General features: G+C 46.3%; 1 protein-coding gene across 13 annotated transcripts in view; it reads right to left on the reverse strand.

The window, feature by feature from the left end:
• syne1 (spectrin repeat containing nuclear envelope protein 1) overlaps positions 1–24,471 on the reverse strand; it is a 440,240-nt gene that overhangs the window by 344,060 nt on the left and 71,709 nt on the right. For 11 of the 13 annotated variants that reach the window (XM_033026154.1, XM_033026164.1, XM_033026160.1 and 8 more), the window contains exons 3-5: positions 14,017–14,112; positions 11,367–11,450; positions 3,592–3,612 (exon numbers count right to left, since the gene is read on the reverse strand). In XM_033026154.1, coding sequence (XP_032882045.1) covers positions 3,592–3,612; positions 11,367–11,450; positions 14,017–14,112 — 201 coding nt within the window. The remainder of the gene's footprint in view (positions 1–3,591; positions 3,613–11,366; positions 11,451–14,016; positions 14,113–24,471) is intronic. The other 2 variants (XM_033026166.1, XM_033026155.1) reach the window with 1 other exon arrangement.

Genomic DNA, 24,471 nt, shown 5'->3' on the forward strand with positions numbered 1-24,471 from the left:
GGAGCTTCAGTGAGTAGGAAGCTTGGAGCTGCTAATGGAAACTGTTGGCAGGGCTCCTACGCCAAAGTGATATTGAAGGAAGCCATCTCTGTAATAGCACTCAGCAAAATTACAGCCATACATTTCTACAGCACATTTCACGTCAATAAATATCCCTGGACACTTTGCAGAGCAGCTAGAAAAACTGGCATTGATCCAATGGTGATCCGGGTGGCACGGTGGCGCAGCGGTAGAGTTGCTGCCTTACAGCGCCAGAGGTCAGGGTTCGATCCTGACTATGGGCGCTGTCTGTACGTTCTCCCCGTGACCTGCGTGGGTTTTCTCCGGGAAGCTCTCGTTTCCTCCCACACTCCAAAGACGTACAGGTTTACAGACTAATTGTCTTGATATGAATGTAAAATGATCCCGAGTGTGTGTCGGATAGTGTTAGTGTGCGGGGATCGCTGGTCGGCAGGGACTCGGGACTCGGGACTCAGTTTCTGCGCTGTACCTCTGAACTAAACTAAAAAAGTGGCGGGACTGCTGAGAGAACGGAACAGCTGGGCTTATATACTCTGGAATTTGGAAGGATGAGAGAGGATCTTATTGAAACATATAAGATTATTAAGGGTTTCTACACGCTGGAGGCAGGAAACATGTTCCCGATGTTGGGGGAGTCCAGAACCAGGGGCCACAGTTTAAGAATTAAGAATAAAACAAATGTAGGTCCCTTGCAGTCAGAAACGGGTGAATTGATCATGGGGAACAAGGACATGGCAGACCAATTGAATAACTACTTTGGTTCTGTCTTCACTAAGGAAGACATAAAAAATCTGCCGGAAATAGCAGGGGACCGGGGGTCAAATGAGATGGAGGAACTGAGTGAAATCCAGGTTAGCCGGGAAGTGGTGTTAGGTAAATTGAATGGATTAAAGGCCGATAAATCCCCAGGGCCAGATAGGCTGCATCCCAGAGTACATAAGGAAGTAGCCCCAGAAATAGTGGATGCATTAGTGATAATTTTTCAAAACTCTTTAGATTCTGGAGTAGTTCCTGAGGATTGGAGGGTAGCTAATGTAACACCACTTTTTAAAAAGGGAGGGAGAGAGAAAACGGGGAATTACAGACCAGTTAGTCTAACGTCGGTAGTGGGGAAACTGCTAGAATCAGTTATTAAAGATGGGATAGCAGCGCATTTGGAAAGTGGTGAAATCATTGGACAAAGTCAGCATGGATTTATGAAGGGTAAATCATGTCTGACGAATCTTATAGAATTTTTCGAGGATGTAACTAGTAGAGTGGATAAGGGAGAACCAGTGGATGTGTTATATCTGGACTTTCAGAAGGCTTTCGACAAGGTCCCACATAAGAGATTAGTATACAAACTTAAAGCACATGGTATTGGGGGTTCAGTATTGATGTGGATAGAGAACTGGTTGGCAGACAGGAAGCAAAGAGTAGGAGTAAACGGGTCCTTTTCACAATGGCAGGCAGTGACTAGTGGGGTACCGCAAGGCTCAGTTCTGGGACCCCAGCTATTTACGATATATATTAATGATTTGGACGAGGGAATTGAATGCAACATCTCCAAGTTTGCGGATGACACGAAGCTGGGGGGCAGTGTTAGCTGTGAGGAGGATGCTAGGAGGCTGCAAGGTGACTTGGATAGGCTGGGTGAGTGGGCAAATGCATGGCAGATGCAATATAATGTGGATAAATGTGAGGTTATCCACTTTGGTGGCAAAAACAGGAAAGTAGATTATTATCTGAATGGTGGCCGATTAGGAAAGGGGGAGATGCAACGAGACCTGGGTGTCATGGTACACCAGTCATTAAAAGTAGGCATGCAGGTGCAGCAGGCAGTGAAGAAGGCGAATGGTATGTTAGCATTCATAGCAAAAGGATTTGAGTATAGGAGCAGGGAGGTTCTACTGCAGTTGTACAGGGTCTTGGTGAGACCACACCTGGAGTATTGCGTACAGTTTTGGTCTCCTAATCTGAGGAAAGACATTCTTGCCATAGAGGGAGTACAGAGAAGGTTCACCAGACTGATTCCTGGGATGTCAGGACTTTCATATGAAGAAAGACTGGATAGACTCGGTTTGTACTCGCTAGAATTTAGAAGATTGAGGGGGGATCTTATAGAAACTTACAAAATTCTTAAGGGGTTGGACAGGCTAGATGCAGGAAGATTGTTCCCGATGTTGGGGAAGTCCAGAACAAGGGGTCACAGTTTAAGGATAAGGGGGAAATCTTTTAGGACCGAGATGAGGAAAACTTTTTTCACACAGAGAGTGGTGAATCTCTGGAATTCTCTGCCGCAGAAGGTAGTTGAGGCCAGTTCATTGGCTATATTTAAGAGGGAGTTAGATGTGGCCCTTGTGGCTAAAGGGATCAGGGGGTATGGAGAGAAGGCAGGTACAGGATACCGAGTTGGATGATCAGCCATGATCATATTGAATGGCGGTGCAGGCTCGAAGGGCCGAATGGCCTTCTCCTGCACCTATTTTCTATGTTTCTATGTTTCTATGGTAAGCCATTTAGAACGGAGATGAGGAAACACTTTTTCACACAGCGAGTGGTGAGTCAATGGAATTATCTGCCTCAGAGGGCGGTGGAGGCCGGTTCTCTGGATACTTTCAAGAGAGAGCTAGATAAGTCAGAGGATATGGGGAGAAGGCAGAAACGGGGTACTGATTGTGGATGATCAGCCATGATCACATTGAATGGAGGTGCTGGCTCGAAGGGCCGAATGGCCTACTCCTGCGCCTATTGTCTATTGTCTAAGTGGAGATGTTATCTGGAAAGGCCCAAGGATTGGTCTCGGAGGTGGGTGTCAGCAAATGGAGAAAATAAAGGGCAGGTGGCAGCGAAGTTCAGGGAGGGAATTCCACAGGGCAGGGACAAGGTCAAGAAGAATTCATGGTGGATTTCTAGCTGTGCATTACTGTACTGATAAAGAATGGGAGACCAACAAGCAATGTGGGAGTCACAAGCAGAAGGGCAGAGAGAGCCAGATGTCAGCAACGTACAGAGGAATTTGACACCATATTTTAGGGCGTTGTCAAGTGACAAACAGATGAGGAATGGGAAAAGAGACGAAGGTTGATTCTTGGGTAACATCACTGTCTGTACGGAGTTTGCACGTTCTCCCTGTGACCGCGTGGGTTTTTGCCGGGTGCTCCGGTTTCCTCCCACACTCCAACGAAGTGCAGGTTTGTAGGATACATGGCTTCAGTAAAAATTGTAAATTGTCCCTAGTGCGTAGGATTGTGCTCGTGTACGGGGTGATCGGTGTGTGGTCGCGCACTAGGTGGGCCGAAGGGCCTGTTTCCATGCTGGATCTCTAAAATCTATCCTCCGATGTGCAGGTGGGTTGATAGGAACTGGGGCAAGTTGATGGTAGGATTAGCATTAAAGGATGCTTGATGGACAACACAGAATTGATAGGCCATTTCCTTGCTGTACGACTCCGAGTCCTTTGGGCAAGGAGCGGGGAACGAAATGAATACATCAATGTTGTTCCACAGGCGCAACATATACAACAGCAGAAAACAAAAGACCAAGAGGTTCAACAAATGTAAGTGGAGACAGAAGCACAACATCACTGACCGGCGATCCTCGGCCCATGGACTGGTTAATGGCAGCATGAGAAAGAAATTTGCATTGAGTTAGCCACAGCGTTCCACACTCTGCTTACAACAAGAATATAACACGGCAGATAGACACAGAATGCTGGAGTAACTCAGCGGGACAGGCGGCATCTCTGGATCGATGGAATGGGTGACGTTTCGGTTTGAGACCCTTCTTCGGACTGAAAAAGGGTCTCGACCCGAAACTTCGCCCAGTCCTTCGCTCCAGAGATGCTGCCTGTCCCGCTGAGTCACTCCAACATTTTGTGTCTATCTTCGGTGTAAACCAGCATCTGCAGTTCCTACCGACACAATATAACAGGGCAATTAGGCACCAGTTTAATGTCTTAAGCACCTGTCACAATCATGTATTGTCTTTCTACTGACTGGTTAGAGTGCGACAAAAAAGATTTTCACTGTACCTCGGTACACGTGACAATAAACTACACTGAAGTGAGTTAGCTCTGCAACATTCGCAAGACAGGCCTTTCACTTTACAACAGACAGCTCACCCTGCTTTATTACTTCCTGTCAGAAACATCAGCTCACAAACACTTAACAGCTTCTTACTTTAGACTTTAGAGATACAGTGCAGAAACAGGACCTTCAGCTCACCTAGCCCGCAGACAAGTAATCACTAAGTACACTCACACTACCACTGTGGGGGGATGATTTTTTTTTTGTCTAATTGTAGTCCTGTAGGTCTGTGTCCAAGATGGCTGCCGTGAAGAGAGAGAGTGGACGCTGGCGCGCTTTGGCTGCCGCTGCTCCCTCTTCACACTGTGTTTTTGATTTTCTGTTTTTGGATTGAATTCTGTTTTTAATTTGTGTCTCTGTGATGTCTTTATTACTTGTTATATTCCGATTATATGTAATTCCGATTACTATGTAAGGTGTCCTTGAGATGTCTGAAAGGCGCCCATTAAATAAAATTTATTATTATTATTATTATCCTGCACACTGGGGGCAATTTACAATCTTATCAGAGCCTCAAACCTGCACGTCTTTGGAGTGTGGGAGGAAACTGGAGCACCCGGAGGAAACCCACGCGGTCACAGGGAGAACGGACAAGCTCCTTACAGACAGCACCCGTCGTCAGGTTCGAACCCGTTGCGCCACCGTGCTACCCCTAGAGGCGCTCTGTGTGGAGGATTTGAACTCAAACATTCATCTGATTGCTTTAAATGCTTTCACCTGAAGGAGACCAGGAGCAGAACAAGGAGCAGGCAGAGGCAGTTCAGCCCCTCGTTCCACCATTGCATTAGAGTCTCTCCGGCGCCATCTTTAAACACCTCTAACCTAAATCCTACTTCAGCAACACAACCCTACAGACCACCTCCTTCACTACCATTTTCTTATGGTGCATTTTTTATCCTAGTAACTTTTTTTATGGGGGTTTTTCCCACTGTCTTGTGGTCCTTAGACCATAAGGCAAAGGACCAAAATTAGGCCATTCAGTCCATTTTGGGCGGCACGGTGGCACAGAGAAAGAGTTTCTGCCTTAAAGAGCCAGAGACCCGGGTTTGATCCTGACTACAGGTCTGTACGGAGTTAGTACGTTCTCCCCATGACCGCGTGGGTTTTCTCTGGATGCTCCAGTTTGTTCCCACACTCCAAAGACATACAGGTCTTGTAGGTTAATTGGTTTTGGTAAAACTGTAACTTGTCCCTAGTGTGTAGGATAGTGCTAGTGTACAGGGTGATCGCTGGTAGACGCGGTGGGACCAAGAGCCAATTCCCTTTCTATATCTCTAAAGAATGAGCATTATTTGTGCAACCTTGCATGCTCCAGAGATTATGGAGAGCTTGGATCACAGTCAATAGTAAGAGGCAAGAAAAATGAATCCACCCAAGTATAGAAACAAGCTTAGAAATTCTTTGGATTGGGAAAAACAACATGAAAAAGACCTATTATGACAATGATCCAAGGTATATTCCACCTCCTGAGACCTTAATGTAGATGGTCACAGGCTCTCTCTAGTCGTGACTGCAGTAAACAAGGTTTCAGGGCAAGGCTGAGATCCCAAACACTCCAGCAAGGAGTACCACAGGGCTCGGTGCTGGGGCCGCTACTCTTTGCAAATTGTATATTAATGATTTGGATGAGGGGATGGAAGGCCTTGCGGCCAGGTTTGCGGATTATATGAAAATAAGTGGAGGGGCAGGTAGTGTAGAGAAAGCAGGGACTCTGCAGAAGGACTTGGATAGGTTGGGAGAGTGCACAGAGAAGTGGCAGGTGGAATATAGTGTAGCAAAGTGTGGAATCATGCATATTGATAGTAGGAATAAAGGCGTAGATTATTTTCTAAATTGGAAGATAATCCAGAAATTGGAGGTGCAAAGGGACTTGGGAGTGCTGGTGTAGGATTTCCAAAAAGCTTTATGCCCCTGTCCCACTTAGGAAACCTGAACGGAAACCTCTGGAGACTTTGCGCCCCACCCAAGGTTTCCGTCCGGTTCCCGGAGGTTCCCGGAGGTTTTGTCAGTCTCCCTACCTGCTTCCACTACCTGCAACCTCCGGCAACCACCTGCAACCTCCGGGAACCGCATGGAAACCTTGGGTGGGGCGCAAAGTCTCCAGAGGTTTCCGTTCAGGTTTCCTAAGTGGGACAGGGGCATTAATCTGCAAGTCGAATCGGTAGTTAAGAAGGTAAATGCAATGCGAGCATTTATTTCCTGAGGGCTAGAATACAAAAACAGGGATGTAATGCTAAGGCTCTATAAGGCACTGGTAAGGCCACATTTGGAATATTGTGAGCAATTTAGGGAATCATATCTGGGGAAGGAAGTGCTGGCTCTGGAGAGGGTCCAGAGGAGGTTTACAAGAATGATCCCAGGAATGAGTGGGTTAACATATGATGAGCGTTTGACGGCACTGGGCCTGTACTCGTTGGAGTTTAGAAGAATAATCATTGAAACATACAGAATAGTGAAAGGTTTGGATAGAGTGGATGTGGAGAGGATGTTCCACTAGTGGGAGAGTCTAGGACTAGAGGTCATAGCCTCAGAATTAAAGGACCTTATTTTAGGAAAGAGATGAGGAGAAATTCCTTTAGTCAGAGGGTGGTGAATCTGTGGAATTCTTTGCCACAGAAGGCTGTGGAGGCCAAGCCAGTGGATATTTTCACGGTAGACATAGATAGATTTTTGATTAGTACAGGTGGCAGAGGTTATGGGGAGAAGGCAGGAGAATGGGGTTGGGAGGGAGAGATAGATTAGCCATGATTAAATGGTGGAGTAGACTCGATGGACTGAATGGCCTCATTATGCCTCTATCACTTATGACCTTGAGCCCATGACTCAGGAAAGGTCTCACCAAAGACATTTATTAGTGTTCACAGCCATGTTACTGCAGCTGGTGGAGCTCAACCCATTAGGAACGGTTATCAAGTCAAGCCACAAGATGAAGAAATCTAACCTGGCAGCACGGTGGCGCAGCGGTAGAGTTGCTGCCTTACAGAGTTTACAGCGCCAGAGGCCCGAGTTCGATCCCGACTATGGGCGCTGTCTGTACGGATTTTGTACGTTCTCCCCGTGACCTGCGTGGGTTTTCTCCGGGATCTTGGTATTAAATGTAAAATGTATCAATGTAAATTGTCCCTAGTGTATTCAGGATAGTGATAGTGTTAATGTGCGAGGGTCGCTGGTCGGTGCCGACTCGGTGGGCCGTAGGGCCTGTTTCCGCACACTGTATCTCTAAACTAAACTAAAGTCAACTAAAGCGTAGCCAACTCAGAAATCAAAGCAGGGAGGGACAGAAGTATAAGGATGCCCCTGGGGAACAGTGTTTCAGTTCTGGCTGCAGCAGGCACATTGTCTTGGACTGTAGCCATGCAGATCTTACAATCCATAGTCAAGAACTTAACAGCTACTTGGAACTGTAGATGCCAGTTTACAAATAAATATACTAAAAAAAAGATACTGCAATGATTTAAGAGTGTTTTAAAACCTATACATTTAATAAAATATCCATAAAATGTCAGCAATAATATTTCCGAACTGATTTAAAACGTGTGAATGTTCTTCACATTTTGAAATCTTGCTTTTGGCCCAGATCCCTCTAAAGTTGCTTTTGGGAGCTTTTGTGTTCCTTTTGATTTATACAAGAAGGGAGATGAGGGAGAGAGAAAAATAAAGACAGAGAGAGGCAGTCAGAGAGAAGGAGGCAGAGACAGAGAGACAGAGAGAGAGACAGAGAAGACAGAGAGAGACAGAGAGACAGAGAGAGAGGGACAGACAGAGACAGAGAGAGAGAGACAGAGTGAGAGAGAGAGGGAGGAATTTGTTCAGTCTGTGCTGAGAGTATACTAGCAGTACCCTGCACACTGGGAGTAAATTACACTTTTAGCCGCCAAACGTGTACGTCTTTAGTGTGTGCGAAGAAACCAGATCCCCCGGTCACAGGGAGAACGTACAAACTCCGTACAGATAAGATCGTATACAGATTGTATATAGATCATATATATAGATCATGTACAGAGAGGACCGTATAGTCAGGATCAAATCTGGGTCCCTCTAGTTTTTGATACAATAACCCTGGGGAAAATAATGTGAATCTTCACCTTATCTATGCTCATGATTTGATAACCCTCTCTAAGATCAGCCCACACCCTCCATCACGCAAGGGAAAAAAGACCCAACCTATCCAGCCTCTCCTTATAACTCAAACTCTCCAGATCAGTAACATCCTCATAAATCTTTTTAGAATCACTTCCAGTTTGATGACATTCTTTCTATAGCAGGGCGACCAGACCTGTACACGGGTACTCCAAATGTGGCCTGACCGGTGTCTTGTACAGCTGTAACATGACATCCCAACTCCAGCACGCAATGCCATGACCGATGGTGGCAAAGGTGCCAAATGACTTCTTCACCGATAGAATCAGAATCAAAGAATAGCACAGCAGAGTAAGCAGGCCCTTCATCCCCATCTCATCCATACTAACCAACTATGCTAATCCTATTTGTCTGCTTTTGGCCCATATCCCTCTCTGCCTTTCCAATCCAAGTATCTGTCCAAATGCTTTTTAAATGTTGTAACTGTATCTCCCACATCCGCTTCAGCCCACTGCTTGTGTGAAATATTTAGTCCTCAAATCTCCTTGAAATCTTTCCCCTCTCAGCTTAAACCTGCCCGCTCTTGTTCTGGACTCTTCACCATTGGAAAACTACTATGATTATCTCTCTGCCCCTTATAATTTTACAAACCTCTTTGAGGCCACCCCTCAACATCCTATGTGTAGGAAGGAACTGCAGATGCTGGTTTACACCGAAGATAGACATAACATGCTGGAGGAATTCAGTGAGACAGGCAGCATCTCTGGATCGAAGAAATGGGTGACATTTCGTGCCGAGACCCATTGTTCAGACTGAGAGTCCAGGGGAGAGGGAGACACAGGGATATGGAAAGGGAGGGTGTGAAAACTAGACATCAAAGGGGATGCAGCTCAAGGAAAATGTAGAATAGATCGTTGTTAGCTCGGGGAAGTTGACAACGAAGCATACAAAGATAAAATGTAATCAGGAAGACAGTCGGACTGGTTGGAGAACTAGGATGGGGGAGGGATGGAGAGAGAGGGAAAGCAAGGGTTACTTTAAGTTAATATTCATACTGCTGGGTTGGAACATCCTATGTTTCAGTGAGAATATAAGATTGAACAAAACCAACCTATCCAATCTCTCCTATAATTACAGCCCGCTGTGATTTGGAATCATCAGGAGACTAAGCAAAAGGACAGATCTTAGGAATCAAAGAATGTATCCACAGATATCAAATGATATAGCATTAAACTTCAATTGAAGGCTTTGCCTTCAAGAGGTTTACACATAACACACACAGTGTTGCCTGTTATTTTCCAAAACAAATTTTGGGAGACATTGATCTGAAATTTATCCCAGGCAATGATCAAATGTTGACTGAAATTAAAAATGCCTCTCTGAGTGTTTACCCGCATAATGACAAATATAGTTTAAATTTGAAAACAAAACTCAACTAGTTTGAGACGGGTCAGACCAACAATATTCAGGCTTAACATAGAATATAGAACAGTAAGGGATGCACCATGATGCAGCAGTAGAGTTGCTGCCTAAAGGGCCTGTCCCACGAGCATGCGACCTGCATGCGGCGAGCGCCACCAAACCGGAAGCGGAGGTCGCGTGGAGGTCGAGTGAGTGACGTGAAGTACGAGCGAAGTCCGACGGGCGTATGCAGCGTCAAGACGTGCGTACGGCATCGAGACGCTGCGTATGCCCGTCGAGGCGGTGCGTACAGCGTCGAGGCGGCTGCGGGCCGGCAGGCCGTTGCCGCGCGTAATTTTTGAACGCGGTCAGTTTTTTGGAGCCCCGCGCGATCCCAGGACCAGCTCCGCACAACTCCATATTGATTGAAGTGGGACCGGCCCCGCGAGGCCGTACGACTCAAGCGACCACGTTAGGTTGCGCTTGCCGCATGGAGTCGCATGCTCGTGGGACAGACCCTTTAGGTCGCGCTTGCGCATGGAGTCGCATGCTCGTGGGACAGGCCCTTTATAGTAGCAGAGACCGGCGTTCAATCCTGACTACGGGTGCTGTCTCTATGGATTTTCGCCGCTTTCCCTGTAACCGCCCGGGTTTTCTCCGGATCCTCCCAGGTTTGTAGGTTAATTGGCTTCTGTAAATTGTCCCTACTGTGTAGGATAGAAGTAGTATACGGGTGATCTCTGGTCGGCACAGACTCGACGGGCAGAAGGGTCTATTTCCATGCTGTATCTCTAAAGTAAACTAAACAGCGCCACACAGGAACAGGCCCTTAGGCCCACAGCGCCTGTGCCAAACATCATATCACATTAAACTAATCTCCTCTGCCTGCATATGGCCCACATATCTCCATTCCCCTGGGATTTGGAGATTTAAAAAAGATAATAATAAATATACGGTGGTTATTTCTGGCATATTCCTGGGAATCAAAGAACAGGCGACTAACGGGATCGTGATAAATTATTTTCTATAGCAGCCTGAATAAAATGCCCTGGTAATTCCAATCGTGCATTCCCAATCACAAACAGGAAAGTAATTCCCACAAATGGGAAGCTTTCCAAAGTTGTTTTGAATGGGATCAAATTATACAGGCATATGACAAGGAGCACAGATTTGTCTGATTTTGACAACAAAGTCATCTGTAAGAAGTCTCCGAACCAGCAGATTATCAATGAAGTTACACCATGAAACCTGGCCACCTTCGGCACGCCAGCAGATCCATACACTTTCCTTGGGCTTCAACGGTGGAATAACGGCGGAGTTGCAGCCTTGCAGCGCTAGAGACCTGGGTTCCATCCAGACTACGGGTGATGTCTTGTACATTCCACCTGTGAACTGCGTGGGTTTTCTCCTGGTGCTCCGGTTTCCTCCCGCACTCCGAAGGGCCTCTTTCGTGCTTTACCTCTAAACTAAACTAAACTAAATAACAGAAGATAGACACAATATGCTGGAGTAACAGTGGGACAGGCAGCATCACTGAGTGTCCCGCTGAGTTACTCCAGCAGAGATGCTGCCTGTCCCACTGAGTTACTCCAGCATTCTGTGTCGATCTTCAGTTTAAACCAGCATCTGCTGTTCCTTCCTAAACTAAATAACACATCCATCCAGTTCTGTGAAATAGATTTGACTTGCTGGTGAATTTCTTCTCTTGGATGTGCGTACAATAACTAAAGCGCCATCCCAAAGATGTCACACTGACACAATATTCCACAAAGACATGGAGAGGACAGTGACACTCACCCGCCGACCCTCCAGGAACTGCAAGGCTCTTCCGACGTTGTTCACCCAGTGAATGCGTTTCAACTTACGGCCCTGTTCAACAGGCTGACAAAATGGAGCACAAGTTAATCGCAAGTTTAGTTCGTTCTGCAAAACCGTTCGATCGAAACACTTGGATTTGCAAAGAGCGCATTGAAATATTTGAATAAATAATTACAAGGAGGCTCTCATTCACCTCCTCCCCGTTTTATTGCAACCTTGTCGTGGTCAGGGAGCTTGTGTGTCTCAGTGACCCCTAGAGCTATGCCAGCGGGAGATTCGTCTCCTGTTAGGGTCTCCCATGCTGGACAGGTCGAAGGGTAGAGGCGAGACGAAGAGCAATCCACTAGTCCTCCAGGTTAGGGGTTGAGCACAGGGCTAACAACCCTGTCTCGTGAAACAAATATAGAAACATAGAAACATAGAAATTAGGTGCAGGAGTAGGCCATTCGGCCCTTCGAGCCTGCACCGCCATTCAATATGATCATGGCTGATCATCCAACTCAGTATCCTGTACCTGCCTTCTCTCCATACCCCCTGATCCCTTTAGCCACAAGGGCCACATCTAACTCCCTCTTAAATACAGCCAATGAACTGGCCTCAACTACCTTCTGTGGCAGAGAATTCCACAGATTCACCACTCTCTGTGTGAAAAATGTTTTTCTCATCTCGGTCCTAAAAGAATTCCCCCTTATCCTTAAACTGTGACCCCTTGTTCTGGACTTCCCCAACATCGGGAACAATCTTCCTGCATCTAGCCTGTCCAACCCCTTAAATATGTTACGGTAAACAGCAACTGAAGGAATCAACACTATTGGGCGTGATGGACTTCCAGGGCTATCGACAGATGCTAGGATGAATGTCAATGGTGAAGAGAACCAGACAGCATCCCAAGTATCCCATTGACACTGGAAGGGAAAAGGAAAAGAGGGAGACCCAAAACCACCTGGCGTCGAACTGTAGAGGAGGAAATGAAAACAATGGACCTGACCTGGGGTAGTGTCCAGAAGCTAGCACAGAACAGACAGGAGTGGAGGACCTTCCTTGCTGCCCTACATGCCAGGAGGCAAAATAGGTAGTAAGTAAGTACGTAAATCTCTCCACCTCTACAAGCAGAAGCAGTATTAAATATCAGTTCTCCATTACACAGCAGAGCGATTAACCTGTTGTGCCATGCAATAGTGTTGGCATCACTGAGCATTCGACCATCAACATTATGAGAGTGCAATTGACCAGAAACACAAGCTGACCCGCCACACGTACACCTCAGCCAGAAGGGCAGAGAGTCTCTGACTAACCACCTTATCTACTACCCCTTTTCAATTTTATAAATCTCTATAAGGTCACCTTTCAAGCCACCGTATACGAGGATGTTGCCAAGACTTGAGACCCTGAGCTATGGGGAGAGGTTAAGCAAGCTTGACCTCTATTCCTTGGAGCGCAGGAGGATGAAAGATGATCTTATATGTGTACAAAATCATGAGGGGAACAGATCGTGAAGGTGAAGGGGAATAGATTTAATAGGTACCTGAGGGGTAACCTTGTCACACAAAGGGTGGTGGGTGTATGGAACACGCTGCCAGAGGAGGTAGTTGAGGCTGGGACTATCCCAACAATAAACAGTTAGACAGGTACGTGGATAGAACAGGATTAGCAGGATATGGACAAAACGCAGGCAGGTGGGACTAGTGTAGATGGGACATATTGGGGCGAAGGTCCTGTCTCCACGCTGTATGACTATATGACTACTTTGCTCCAGGAAAAAACAGTCCCAGACCATCCACTCTCTCCTCCAATCTCAAGGAGAGTTGGAGATCCCAGAACTCTGAGAATGAGTGTCCATTGGACGATGTACATGCCTTTCAACTCACAATGTCCTCACAAGGACTTCCATTGATGATTGTTGATGACAGGCTTACAGGAGTAAGAACCTTCATACAATTTTAAAGAGGTCACAGATATAGAGAGACTGTGGGGTTTGTAAACAGAACAATGTCACAGTAACAAGACAGCCCCAGTTTTCTGTTAAGAAAATCAAATGGAATCCATTGATTTTAGAAAGCGAGGCATAAGAGTACAAAAGCAAGGAAGTCATCCCAAAGCGTTATAAATCACTGATTAACTTATGATGAGCAATTGCCTGTACTTGCTGGAGTTTAGAAGGATGAGGGGGAGACCTCATTTATTGTTACCAAATAGTGAAAGGCTGTTGTAAAGAATATTTCCCTTAGTGGGGGAGTCTAGGACCAGAGGGCACAGCCTCAAATTAAAAGGCCGTACCAGGAGAAAGGAGATGAGGAGGAATTTCTTTAATCAGAGGGTGGTGAATCTGTGGAATTCATTGCCACTCGTGGCTGTGGAGGCCAAAACACTGGGTATTATTAAAGCGGAGATTGACAGGTATTTGATTAATAAGGGTGTCAGGGGTTATGGGGAGAAGGCAGGAGAATGGGGTTGATAGGGAAAGATAGATCAGCCATGATTGAATGGCAGAATAGACGAGATAGGCCGAATGGCCTACTTCTGCTCCCATGACTAACGAACCTATGAACTTATTACTGCGTCTTACAACAGTGACTGCGTCTTTTAACAATTACTGCTTCCTTTAACCGATTGAACAAGATAAACTCACCAGTTTCTGTCCAGATAGAACCTCCAGCAATGCTAGTAGCATCACTCCATCCTTGATATCTTCAAAGAGATCATGAACGATAATCGGGGGATTACGCTGAGGTAGAAGAAAGAGAAAACATTTAATAAATCAGATTCAGACTGCAAACATCCAAGTTGTTCCACAGCAAGATCATATATTTTTTTAATAATCACATCCTTGCGGCTATATAAAAAAAATCACAGCTTGGAAATGTAATTTTCATTGAGAAATTGCACTGCGATATAAAGAATCACTTAGTGGATACACTGGATGAGAAGTTCATTCAAGTCAGTGTGAATGTACAAGAGGCAGGCAGCACATCGATCAACATTTACTCGTAGCCACTAAGATGACTTGTTCCTACTTTATCCGGTGCAAAGGCAAATTATCTGCAAAGTTCTTGGAAATCAAGCATGGCCTTAGAGTCTTCAAAAGGGAACTGCAGATGCTGGAATATCGAAGGTACACAAAATTGCTGGGGAAACTCAGCGGGTGCAGCAGCATCTATGGAGCGAAGGAAATAGGCGACGTTTCGGGCCGAAACCCTTCTTCAGACTGATGGGGGGTGGGGAAAGAAAGAAGGAAAAGGGGAGGAGGAGGAGGAGGAGCCCGAGGGCGGGCGGATGGGAGGGTGGGAGGAGACAGCTAGAGGGTTAAGGAAGGGGAGGAGACAGCAAGGGCTAGCCAAATTGGGAGAATTCAATGTTAATGCCATAAGGACGCAAGGTCCCCAGACGGAATATAAGGTGCTGTTCCTCCAATTTCCGCTGTTGCTCACTCTGGCAATGGAGGAGACCCAGGACAGAGGTCTTAGCGTCGTTGACTCATAGAGCATGTAGACAGGCCCTTCAGCCCACCACTTACCATAGAAACATAGAAATATAGATGCAGGGGTAGGCCATTCGGCCCTTCGAGCCAGCACGGCCATTCAATATGATCATGGCTGATCATCTAAAATCAGTACCCCGTTCCTGCTTTCTCCCCATATTCCTTGATTCCTTTAGCCCTAAGAGTTAAATCTACTGCAACTCTCTCTTGAAAACATCCAGTGAATTGGCCTCCACTGTCGTCTGCGGCAGAGAATTCCACAGATCCACAACTCTCTGGATAATAAAGGTTTTCCTCATCTCAGTCCTAAATGGCCGACCCCTGATTCTTGAACTGTGAAGGGCCTGTCCCACTTGGGGGTCATATGCACGTAATTTACGCGACATCAATTACACGTCACGACGCACGACGCGCACGTCTTGACAAGCACGTGATGCGCGCATGGTTCGCATTGCGCACGCATGGTGCGTGGTGACATACGCAGTGACGCGCGGGCACTCGGCGTCCCAGGATTTTGTGATGTACAAAATCTTTGCGCGTCATCTGCGTGACGCGCAAATGACAGCCAAGTGGAACAGGCCCTTTACTGACCTACTTCAGAGCCAACTCTCAAGCACGGACCACTTATTCGTTATCACCTTCCCCACAGCAAACAATGGACCATTGTGGGCTCCACCTTTCCTTGATCTCCATTGCTGGCTTTGATCTGTCATTTTGCATATCTTTCATTAATTTGCTATTTGCACCTTTCGATATCCACCGATTCCTTCTCCCCTGACCCTCAGTCTGAAGAATGGTCTCGACCCAAAACGTCCCCTACACATAGAAACATAGAAACATAGAAAACAGGTGCAGGAGTAGGCCATTCGGCCCTTCGAGCCTACACTGCCATTCAATATGATCATGGCTGATCATCCAACTCAGTATCCTGTACCTGCCTTCCCTCCATACCTCCTGATCCCTTTAGTCACCAGGCCACATCTAACTCCCTCTTAAATATAGCCAATGAACTGGCCTCAACTACATTCTGTGGCAGAGAATTCCAGAGATTCACCACTCTCTGTGTGAAAAATGTTTTTCTCATCTCAGTTCCAAAAGATTTCCCCTTTATCCTTAAACTATGACCCCTTGTTCTGGACTTCCCCAACATCGGGAACAATCTTCCTGCATCTAGCCTGTCCAAGTACTTAAGAATTTTGTACGTTTCTATAAGATCCCCCCTCAATCTTCTAAATTCTAGCGAGTGCAAGCCGAGTCTATCCAGTCTTTCTTCATATGAAAGTCCTGACATCCCAGGAATCAGTCTGGTGAACCTTCTCTGTACTCCCTCTATGGCAAGAATGTCCTTCTCCACAGATGCTGCCTGACCCGCCTAGTTACTCCAGCTTTTTGTGTCCACTTGCACTGATCCCAGTTCAATTTTCCCCACATTTCCCTAGAATTCCCGTTCTCGTTCCCGCACAACTCGCACACACCGATTTACAGTGCAATTTACAGTGTCCAGTTACCCTACTATTGACCTGTTAGTTTTTGGGATGTGGGTGGGGGGGGGGGGGGGGGAGGAGAGATCCTGAGCATCTGAGGATGATGCGGGGACGTTTAAGGTGATAAAGGGGGTTGGGGACGGTGGACAGCAGATAAGTGGGCAGCATGGTAATGAAAAACTGGAACACAAGGGGCTAAGAAGATCACTAGAAATGGAAATTTAAGAGAGAAGATTGCCAGAGAATTTATTTTGGCAATAGTTTGTGGTTCATAAATTCATTAGTGATAGGAGCAGAATTAGGCCTTTCGGCCCATCAAGTCTACTCCGCCATTCACTCATGTCTGATCTATCCCTCCCTCCTAACCCCATTCTCCCGCCTTCTCCCCACAACCCTGGGCACCCCTACTAATCAAGAATCTATCTATCTCTGCATTAAAAATATCCTTTGACTTCATCTCCAGATTGGGATGAGGGAGGGATGGGAGAGAGGGAATACCAATGCAATCAGTCTGAAGAAGGGTTTCGACCCGAAATGTCACCTATTCCATTTCTCCACAGCTGCTGCCTGATCTGTTGCGTTTCTCCGTGCTGGAGTGTCTATCCTTGGAGTAAAACAGCATCTACAGTGCCTTCCTCGAGATGAGTGAGTGTAACTTCACTGTGGCCTGGAAGCCTGGATCGGAAAGGGAATGTGTTTAATGGGCCTGTCCCACTTATGCGACTTCTTCGGCAACTGCCGGCACCCGCCATAAGTCGTTGCAGGTCGGCGAAAATTTTCAGCATGTTGAAAATCCAGCGGCGTCCAGAAAGAGACGCTACGACTCTTTGGGCGACTGAGGAGACTACTCACGACCATACAGGCGGCACCCTGGCGACATGTGGCGGGGTGAAGCCTGTTGGGTCATGAGTAGTCACCCAAAGAGTCGTACCTTGTTCTGGTCGCTGCTGGATTTTCAACGTGTTGAAAATTTTCGCCGACCTGTAACGACCTATGCCGGGTGCCGGCAGTTGCCGAAAAAGTCGCGTAAGTGGGACAGGCCCATTAATGAAGAAGGAAGACCTCTTGCCGGACCTCCTGGATACTGTACCTGGCACTCTGCCTAACATCCTCCACCACGGATCCCATCTCCTCCCTGCTTAAGTGGATGGGAATTCGGTATTATTGATTGTTCAGTTCCAGCATCAATAGCCTCTGGTGGCATTACCATGACAACCGCAGCAAACGGCTGCAATCCTGCGCATTCGAGGTCTGCACAAGATTTTGCTCGCATTACAAATATTGCTGCTGGTAACCAGTGGTCGCATTATTTCGACCGAAGACCCGCCCCGTGGTCCTAGAACCCGCCCGGAAGGCCCGGCCTGCTGTCCGGTGTGAAGGGAGTGGGACTGAGGGCCGGTGAGCAGATCGGCTGTGGGAGGCAGTGCATGGCCTCGACGGGGGAGTGGGCCGCTGGAGGCCCTGCAGCAGCCTGGGGCTCGGCTGGACCGGGCGCCGCTCCCAGAGACCGAACAGACGCGGCCCGCAGCAGTGGGGCAGTGTTTACGCTACCATAGCTACGCTTGGCCAGGCCAACCCTGCACCGTCGTCAGGGCAACGGGCCTTCATGGTTAGGCCAAGAAACCTGCATTTACAACAACTGGGACTTACAACAACTGGGGAAGTCCAGGACAAGGGGTCACAGTTTAATGATAAAGGGGAAATCCTTTAGGACCGAGATGAGAAAAACATTTTTCACACAGAAAAATGTGAATCTCTGGAACTCTCTGCCACAGAAAGTAGTTGAGGCCAGTTCATTGGCTATATTTAAGAGGGAGTTAGATGTGGCCCTTGTGGCTACAGGGATCAGGAGGTATGGAGAGAAGGCAGGTACGAGATACTGAGTTGGATGATCAGCCATGATCATGTTGAATGGCAGTGCAGGCTCGAAGTGCCGAATGGCCTACTCCTGCACCTATTTTTTATGTTTCGATGTTCATATGGGACTTGAAAATGATGCCAAATCTGGCGACTGTATATATACTGTGTAGGAAGGAACTGCAGATCCTGGTCTGTGCCTCGGTGTACGACTGCTGTACATTTGTACCGTATCTGAGATGTTTCTCTAAGAGGTATCTAATTGCTTATGTATGGGCCCCATAGTAGAAGCGTCCATGTAGTGGGGCTGGAAGCTGGAAGTATCCTGTGCTAATTCTGCCACCACCATCATCTATTGCGACAAGTGGCGGCTCCCACTGATTGTCGCCGGTAGCTTGCGTCCCTTTCAGGACGGACGAGGACAGCGAGGCCAACATTTGTAACAAGATGGACACCAGACGAAGAAGAAGATTGCTTATGTATTGTGAAAACATAACATACACAAAAATGAATTTCACTGCACCTCGGGACTCATGACAAATGAAGTGCCATGGTAACCATGGTAACCATTGTAGCACACTGCTGGGATTCGCCTCATTGCTCCCAATCTCGGAACCTTGCTCTGTAGTTGTGCTCCGTCCATCACTCTGCATGAGTTCATTGCGGCTCGTCCACTCTCTCCCCTCGGGAAGTGCCTTCCATTCAATTATTTATCCCGGTTCATTTTGAAAGTGACATTTGCAGAAGTTTGCTTCCAGCACCATTTCAGGCGGGTGATTCCTGATCCCAACAATTCCTTCAACTTTCCAAATCTAATCTGCTGATCACGGCCCTGTTTAGTGCCCAGGAAGTTGTATCTATGTCCTCTGGTTTCTTAGATGAGGACATAGGTAGCATGATTCGTAAGTATGCAGGTGACACCAAAATTGGTGGTGTGGTGGATAGTGAAGAAGGTTACCTAAGGTTATAACAGGATTTAGATGGATTGTTTAGTTACGTTCAACATTGCCATGTGTACTGAGGTATAGTGGAAGGGCTTTTCTGCTGTCAACGGATTGACTGTACATAACTACCATCATGCTGTCCAGAGTGTACTGATACAGGATAAGGGAATAACATTTAGTGTAAGATAAAGTTCAATAAGTCCAATTAAAGATTTGAAGATTCCAATGAGGTACAGTAGATGGCTCGATTGTAATCATGTATCGTCTTTCCGCTGACTGGATAGCACGCAACAAAAGCTTTTCACTGTATCTCGGTACACGTGACAATGAACTCATCTAAACTAGACGGGAGGTCAGGACCGCTCTCCAGTTGGTGAGAGGATGGTTCAGTCGCCTGATAACAGCTGGGGAGAATCTGTTCCTGAATCTGGAGGTGTGCGTTTTCAAACTTCTGTACCTCTTGCCTGAAGGGAGAGGGTGAGACCGGCCCTTGATTATGTCGGTGGCCTTGCCAGGGCAAAAGTGAGTAGAGGAATGTCAGGTAGAATTTAATTCAAACAAGTGCAACAATGTAGGTTAGGAAGGTAACACAATAAATGACAGGGCCCTGGGAGAGTGTTGTAGAAGAGACAGACCTATATAAGTAAATGAAGAGCAGTGATAAGTAAATCAGCCTGAAGATGGGGCCCGACCTAAAACCTAGTTAGATTTAGCTCTTAGGGCTAACAGAATCAAGGGATATTGGGAAAAAGTAGGAACAGGATACTGATTTTAGATGATCAGCCATGATCATCGAAGGGCCGAATGGCCTACTCCTGCAACTATTTTCTATGTTTATATGTTTCTAAAACATACTTATCCATGTTCTCCAGAAATTCTGCCTGACAAGCTGAGTTACTCCAGCACTTTGTGTCTTATTTTTAATATAAGTAAATAGATCCCTCAAAGTGGAGACAGAGTTGGACAAGGTGACAAAGAAGACATGTGGCACACATGCCTTGAATACAGGAGTCGGGACATCATGTTACAGCTGTACAAGACATTGGTGCGACTGCACCTGGAATATTAGGGGCTGTTCTGGTCTCCATACCGTAGCAAAGGTATGATTAATATAGATGGGTGCAGGAAAGATTTGCAAGGATGTTAAGCTGGCACTGAAGAGGCTGAAGCCTTATGGAAAGGGATGTGGGCCAAATCCAGGCAAATATGACCAGCTCAGGAAGTCACCTAGGTCAGCATGGATGAGTTGGGCTGAAGGGCCTATTTGTAGAACCATACTACTCTACTAGTTCTCCTTATTTACTCAAACAAAATATTTTATATATAGAAACAAAGAAGGTTCCTGACCCAAGACGTCACCCATCCTTTTTCTCCACAGATGCTGCCTGACCCACAGAGTTACGCCAGCAATTAGTGCCTGTCTAAAATATTTTGTGGTCAACTTCACTGAGGCAGTACACAAAGAGCCGCCATCTTGTGCCCTTCAAATTTCAAGTTTTTTATTCAAATTCTGATTATAAATCAAGTTGAGTATTTCAGGATAAAAGTAAATCAGTGGTGACTTTAGTTTAGTTTAGTTCAGTTTAGAGATACAGTGCGGAAAACAGGCTCTTCGGCCCACCGAGTCCGCACCGACCAGCGATCCCCGCACACTAACACTATCATAGAAACATAGAAACATAGAAAATAGGTGCAGTAGGCCATTCGGCCCTTCCAGCCTGCACCGCCATTCAATATGATCATGGGGATAGGGTGAGCTGTTTTAAATATCTGGGAGTCCACATCTCTGAGGATATGACATGGACATCACACGCCGCAGCACTCGTGAGTAAGGCAAGGCAACGCCTTTACCACCTCAGGCAATTGAGGAAATTCAGAGTGTCTCCGAGGATCCTCCAGTGCTTCTACGCAGCTGCTGTGGAAATATTGTCCGGAAATATTACCATCTGGTTTGGGAATTGCTCTGCCCAGGACAAGAAGGCTCTGCAGAGAGTAGTGCGTTCGGCCTATGGGAACTTCACTCGCCCCCCTGCAGGAACTATACATCAGAAGGTGCAACTCCAGAGCCAATAAAATCATGGGAGACCCCTTCCACACATGCAATGGACTGTTCCAGCTGCTACGGTCAGGCAAACGCCTCCGTTGCCATGCTGTGAGAACGGAGAGGTTGAGAAGGAGTTTCTTCCCAGAGGCCATTCGGACTGTAAATCTCACCAGGGACTAACTTTACTGAACGTTTTTCCTTCCAATATTCAATATGTAAAAGAATATGCGTGTGTTTATGATTGTGTTTATAGTTTATAGTTTCATTTCACTGCACATCTCGTATGTGTATGTGACGAATAAACTTGACTTGACTTGGCTGATCATCCAACTCAGTATCCTGTACCTGCCTTCTCTCCATACCCCCTGATCCCCTTAGCCACAAGGGCCACATCTAATTCCCTCTTAAATATAGCCAATTAACTAGCCTCAGCTACCTTCTGTGGCAGAGAATTCCAGAGATTCACCACTCCCTGTGTGAAAAATGTTTTTCTCATCTCGGTCCTAAAAGACTTCCCCCTTATCCTTAAACTGTGACCCCTTGTTCTGGACTTCCCCAACATCGGGAACAATCTTCCTGCATCTAGCCTGTCCAACTCCTTAAGAATTTTGTAAGTTTCTATAAGATCCCCCCTCAATCTTCTAAATTCTAGCGAGAACAAGCCGAGTCTATCCAGTCTTTCTTCATATAAAAGTCCTGACATACCAGGAATCAGTCTAGTGAACCTTCTCTGTACTCCCTCTATGGCAAGAATGTCTTTCCTCAGATTAGGAACACTACTAGGGATAATGATACATGTATGCCAAGCCAATTAACCTATAAACCTGTACGTCTTTGGAGTTGACGAGTGACTTGCTGGCCTCTCACCAAAGGGAGATGGAATGGGGAATTAACCTTGATCATCCAGTCGTTATGTTATAATTGGCCCGGTCAACTACCATTTGGTCACAGTCCCAACAGAGAATGCCCAAAGCCTGGCCAAAAATAATTGCACTTTTTCCAGTTAAACCTTTCTCCATTCCATCAGATTATTTTTCTGACAAATTTACAAGCAATAAAAGAATGATAAGAAGCACTTTGTCGTCCAAAATGTTTGAGGGCCAGTTAGGTTATCACCGAAGTGCAGGTTCCGTCGGAAGCAAAGCAGACTGCATGAGAATTTGGAGTATTGCACGCAGATAGAAACATAGAAACATAGAAATTAGGTGCAGGAGTAGGCCATTCGGCCCTTCGAGCCTGCACCGCCATTCAATATGATCATGGCTGATCATCCAACTCAGTATCCCGTACCTGCCTTCTCTCCATACCCTCTGATCCCCTTAGCCACAAGGGCCACATCTAACCCCCTCTTAAATATAGCCAATGAACTGGCCTCGACTACCCTCTGTGGCAGGGAGTTCCAGAGATTCACCACTCTCTGTGTGAAAATGGGACCACCAGTTCTGGTGGTCCCATTACAGGAAAGATGTGGAAACTTTGGAGAGGTTTGCCAGAGTACTGCCTGGATTAGGGAGTTTCAGCTCCATGGATGGGACTGTAGAAGGTCCCGACTGAGAACGTCTTCCATCCTTTTTCTCCAGAAATGCTGCATGACCCGCTGAATTACTCCAGCTCTCTGTCATCTATCTGACTAGTTACTCCAGCACTTTGTGACCTATCTGAGTTTGGATAGACTTGGATCGTTTTCTCCGGAACATCGGAGGTTGAGGGGAGGCTCGATAGGTATATAAAATTATGAGAGGGCATAGATAGGGTAGACAGTCAGAACCTTTTTCGCAAGGTGGGACCGTCCAACACGAGAGGACATAGCCAAAGGGACAGAGGGGGGAAATATAATGGAGATATGCAAGGCAAGGGTTTTTTTTAAACACAGAGATTGGTGGGGGTCTGGAACGCATTTCCAGGGGTTGTGGTGGAGGCAGATACGATGGTGGCGTTTAAGAAGCTTTTAGATAGGCACTTGGATTTGCAGGGAATGGAGGGATATTGATTAATTGCAGGCAGATGAGATCAGTTTAGCTAGGCATCATGTGTAGCACAAACAATGTGGGCCGAAGGGCCAGTCCCGTGCTGTACTGTTCTATGTTTAGACATTACCAGGACTCAAGGGGCTATGTTACATGGGAGCTTGGGCAGGCAAGAACTTTATTTCTTAGAGTTCAGGAGACTGAGTTATATAAGATGATGTATAGGATCATGGTTTAAGGTGAGTTTTTATTTTAGTTTTGAGTTGAGTTTATTGTCACATGTACCGCAAGTCAGCTGTTCTTCACCACCATCTCATAGAGTCATAGAGTGGTACAGTGTGGAAACAGGCCCTTCAGTCAAACCTGCCCACGCCGACCAACATGTCCCATCTACACTCGTCCCACCTGCCTGCGTTTGGCCCATATCCTTCTAAACCTCTCCTATCCATGTACCTGTCAAATTGCAATAGTCCCTGCCTGAACTACCTCCTCTGGCAGCTCGTTCCATACACCCTTTGTGTGAAAAAGTTACCCCTCAGATTCCTATAAAATCCTTCCCCTTTCAACTTAAACCTAGTTCCTGAATATCTGATATTTTACATCCCTCTGAGAGAGCAAACATTGCCTGGGTTTAACATCTCACAGAAAGACTATCACCTCTGACAGTGCAGACCCCTCACCTAGTGTTGCACTGGGACCCTGTGCTCAAGTTTCTAGACTGAGATTTGAAACCATGAACTCAAGAGGCAAGTATGTCAACACCAAACCTTGGTTAACAATCACCTAGAACTGCACGGTGTTCAAGGAGACTAAAAAGGACATTAGCACGAGAAACAAGTGTAAGCCGTAGGCACCATCTACCTTGCTCCACCATTAAACAAGATCGTGGCTTAATTTGTGCACTTTCCAGCTCAATCCTGCCTTCCCCATCCAAATATATCTATCCCCTTATATATATCTTATTACATCTATCCATATATCTACCTCAGTCTTGAATAGACTGAGTGAATCTCCTGAGCTACAGGAGCCTGGAAACTGTAACGTCCAGGTTCTGGAACAGCAACTTCCTAACAACTATCGAGTTCAAGTGAATTTATTGTCATGTGTCCCTGTATAGGACAATGAAATTCTTGCTTTGCTTCAGCACACAGAACATAGTAGGCATTTACTACAAAACTGATAAGTGTGTCCATATACCATAATATAAATATATACACACATGAATAAATAAACTGATAGTGCAAATAACAGAAAATGGGTTATTAATAATCAGAGTTTTGTCCGAGCCAGGTTTAATAGCCTGATGGCTG

This window comes from Amblyraja radiata, chromosome 8, assembly GCF_010909765.2.
Source record: "Amblyraja radiata isolate CabotCenter1 chromosome 8, sAmbRad1.1.pri, whole genome shotgun sequence".
NCBI classification, from domain to species: Eukaryota; Metazoa; Chordata; class Chondrichthyes; order Rajiformes; family Rajidae; genus Amblyraja; species Amblyraja radiata.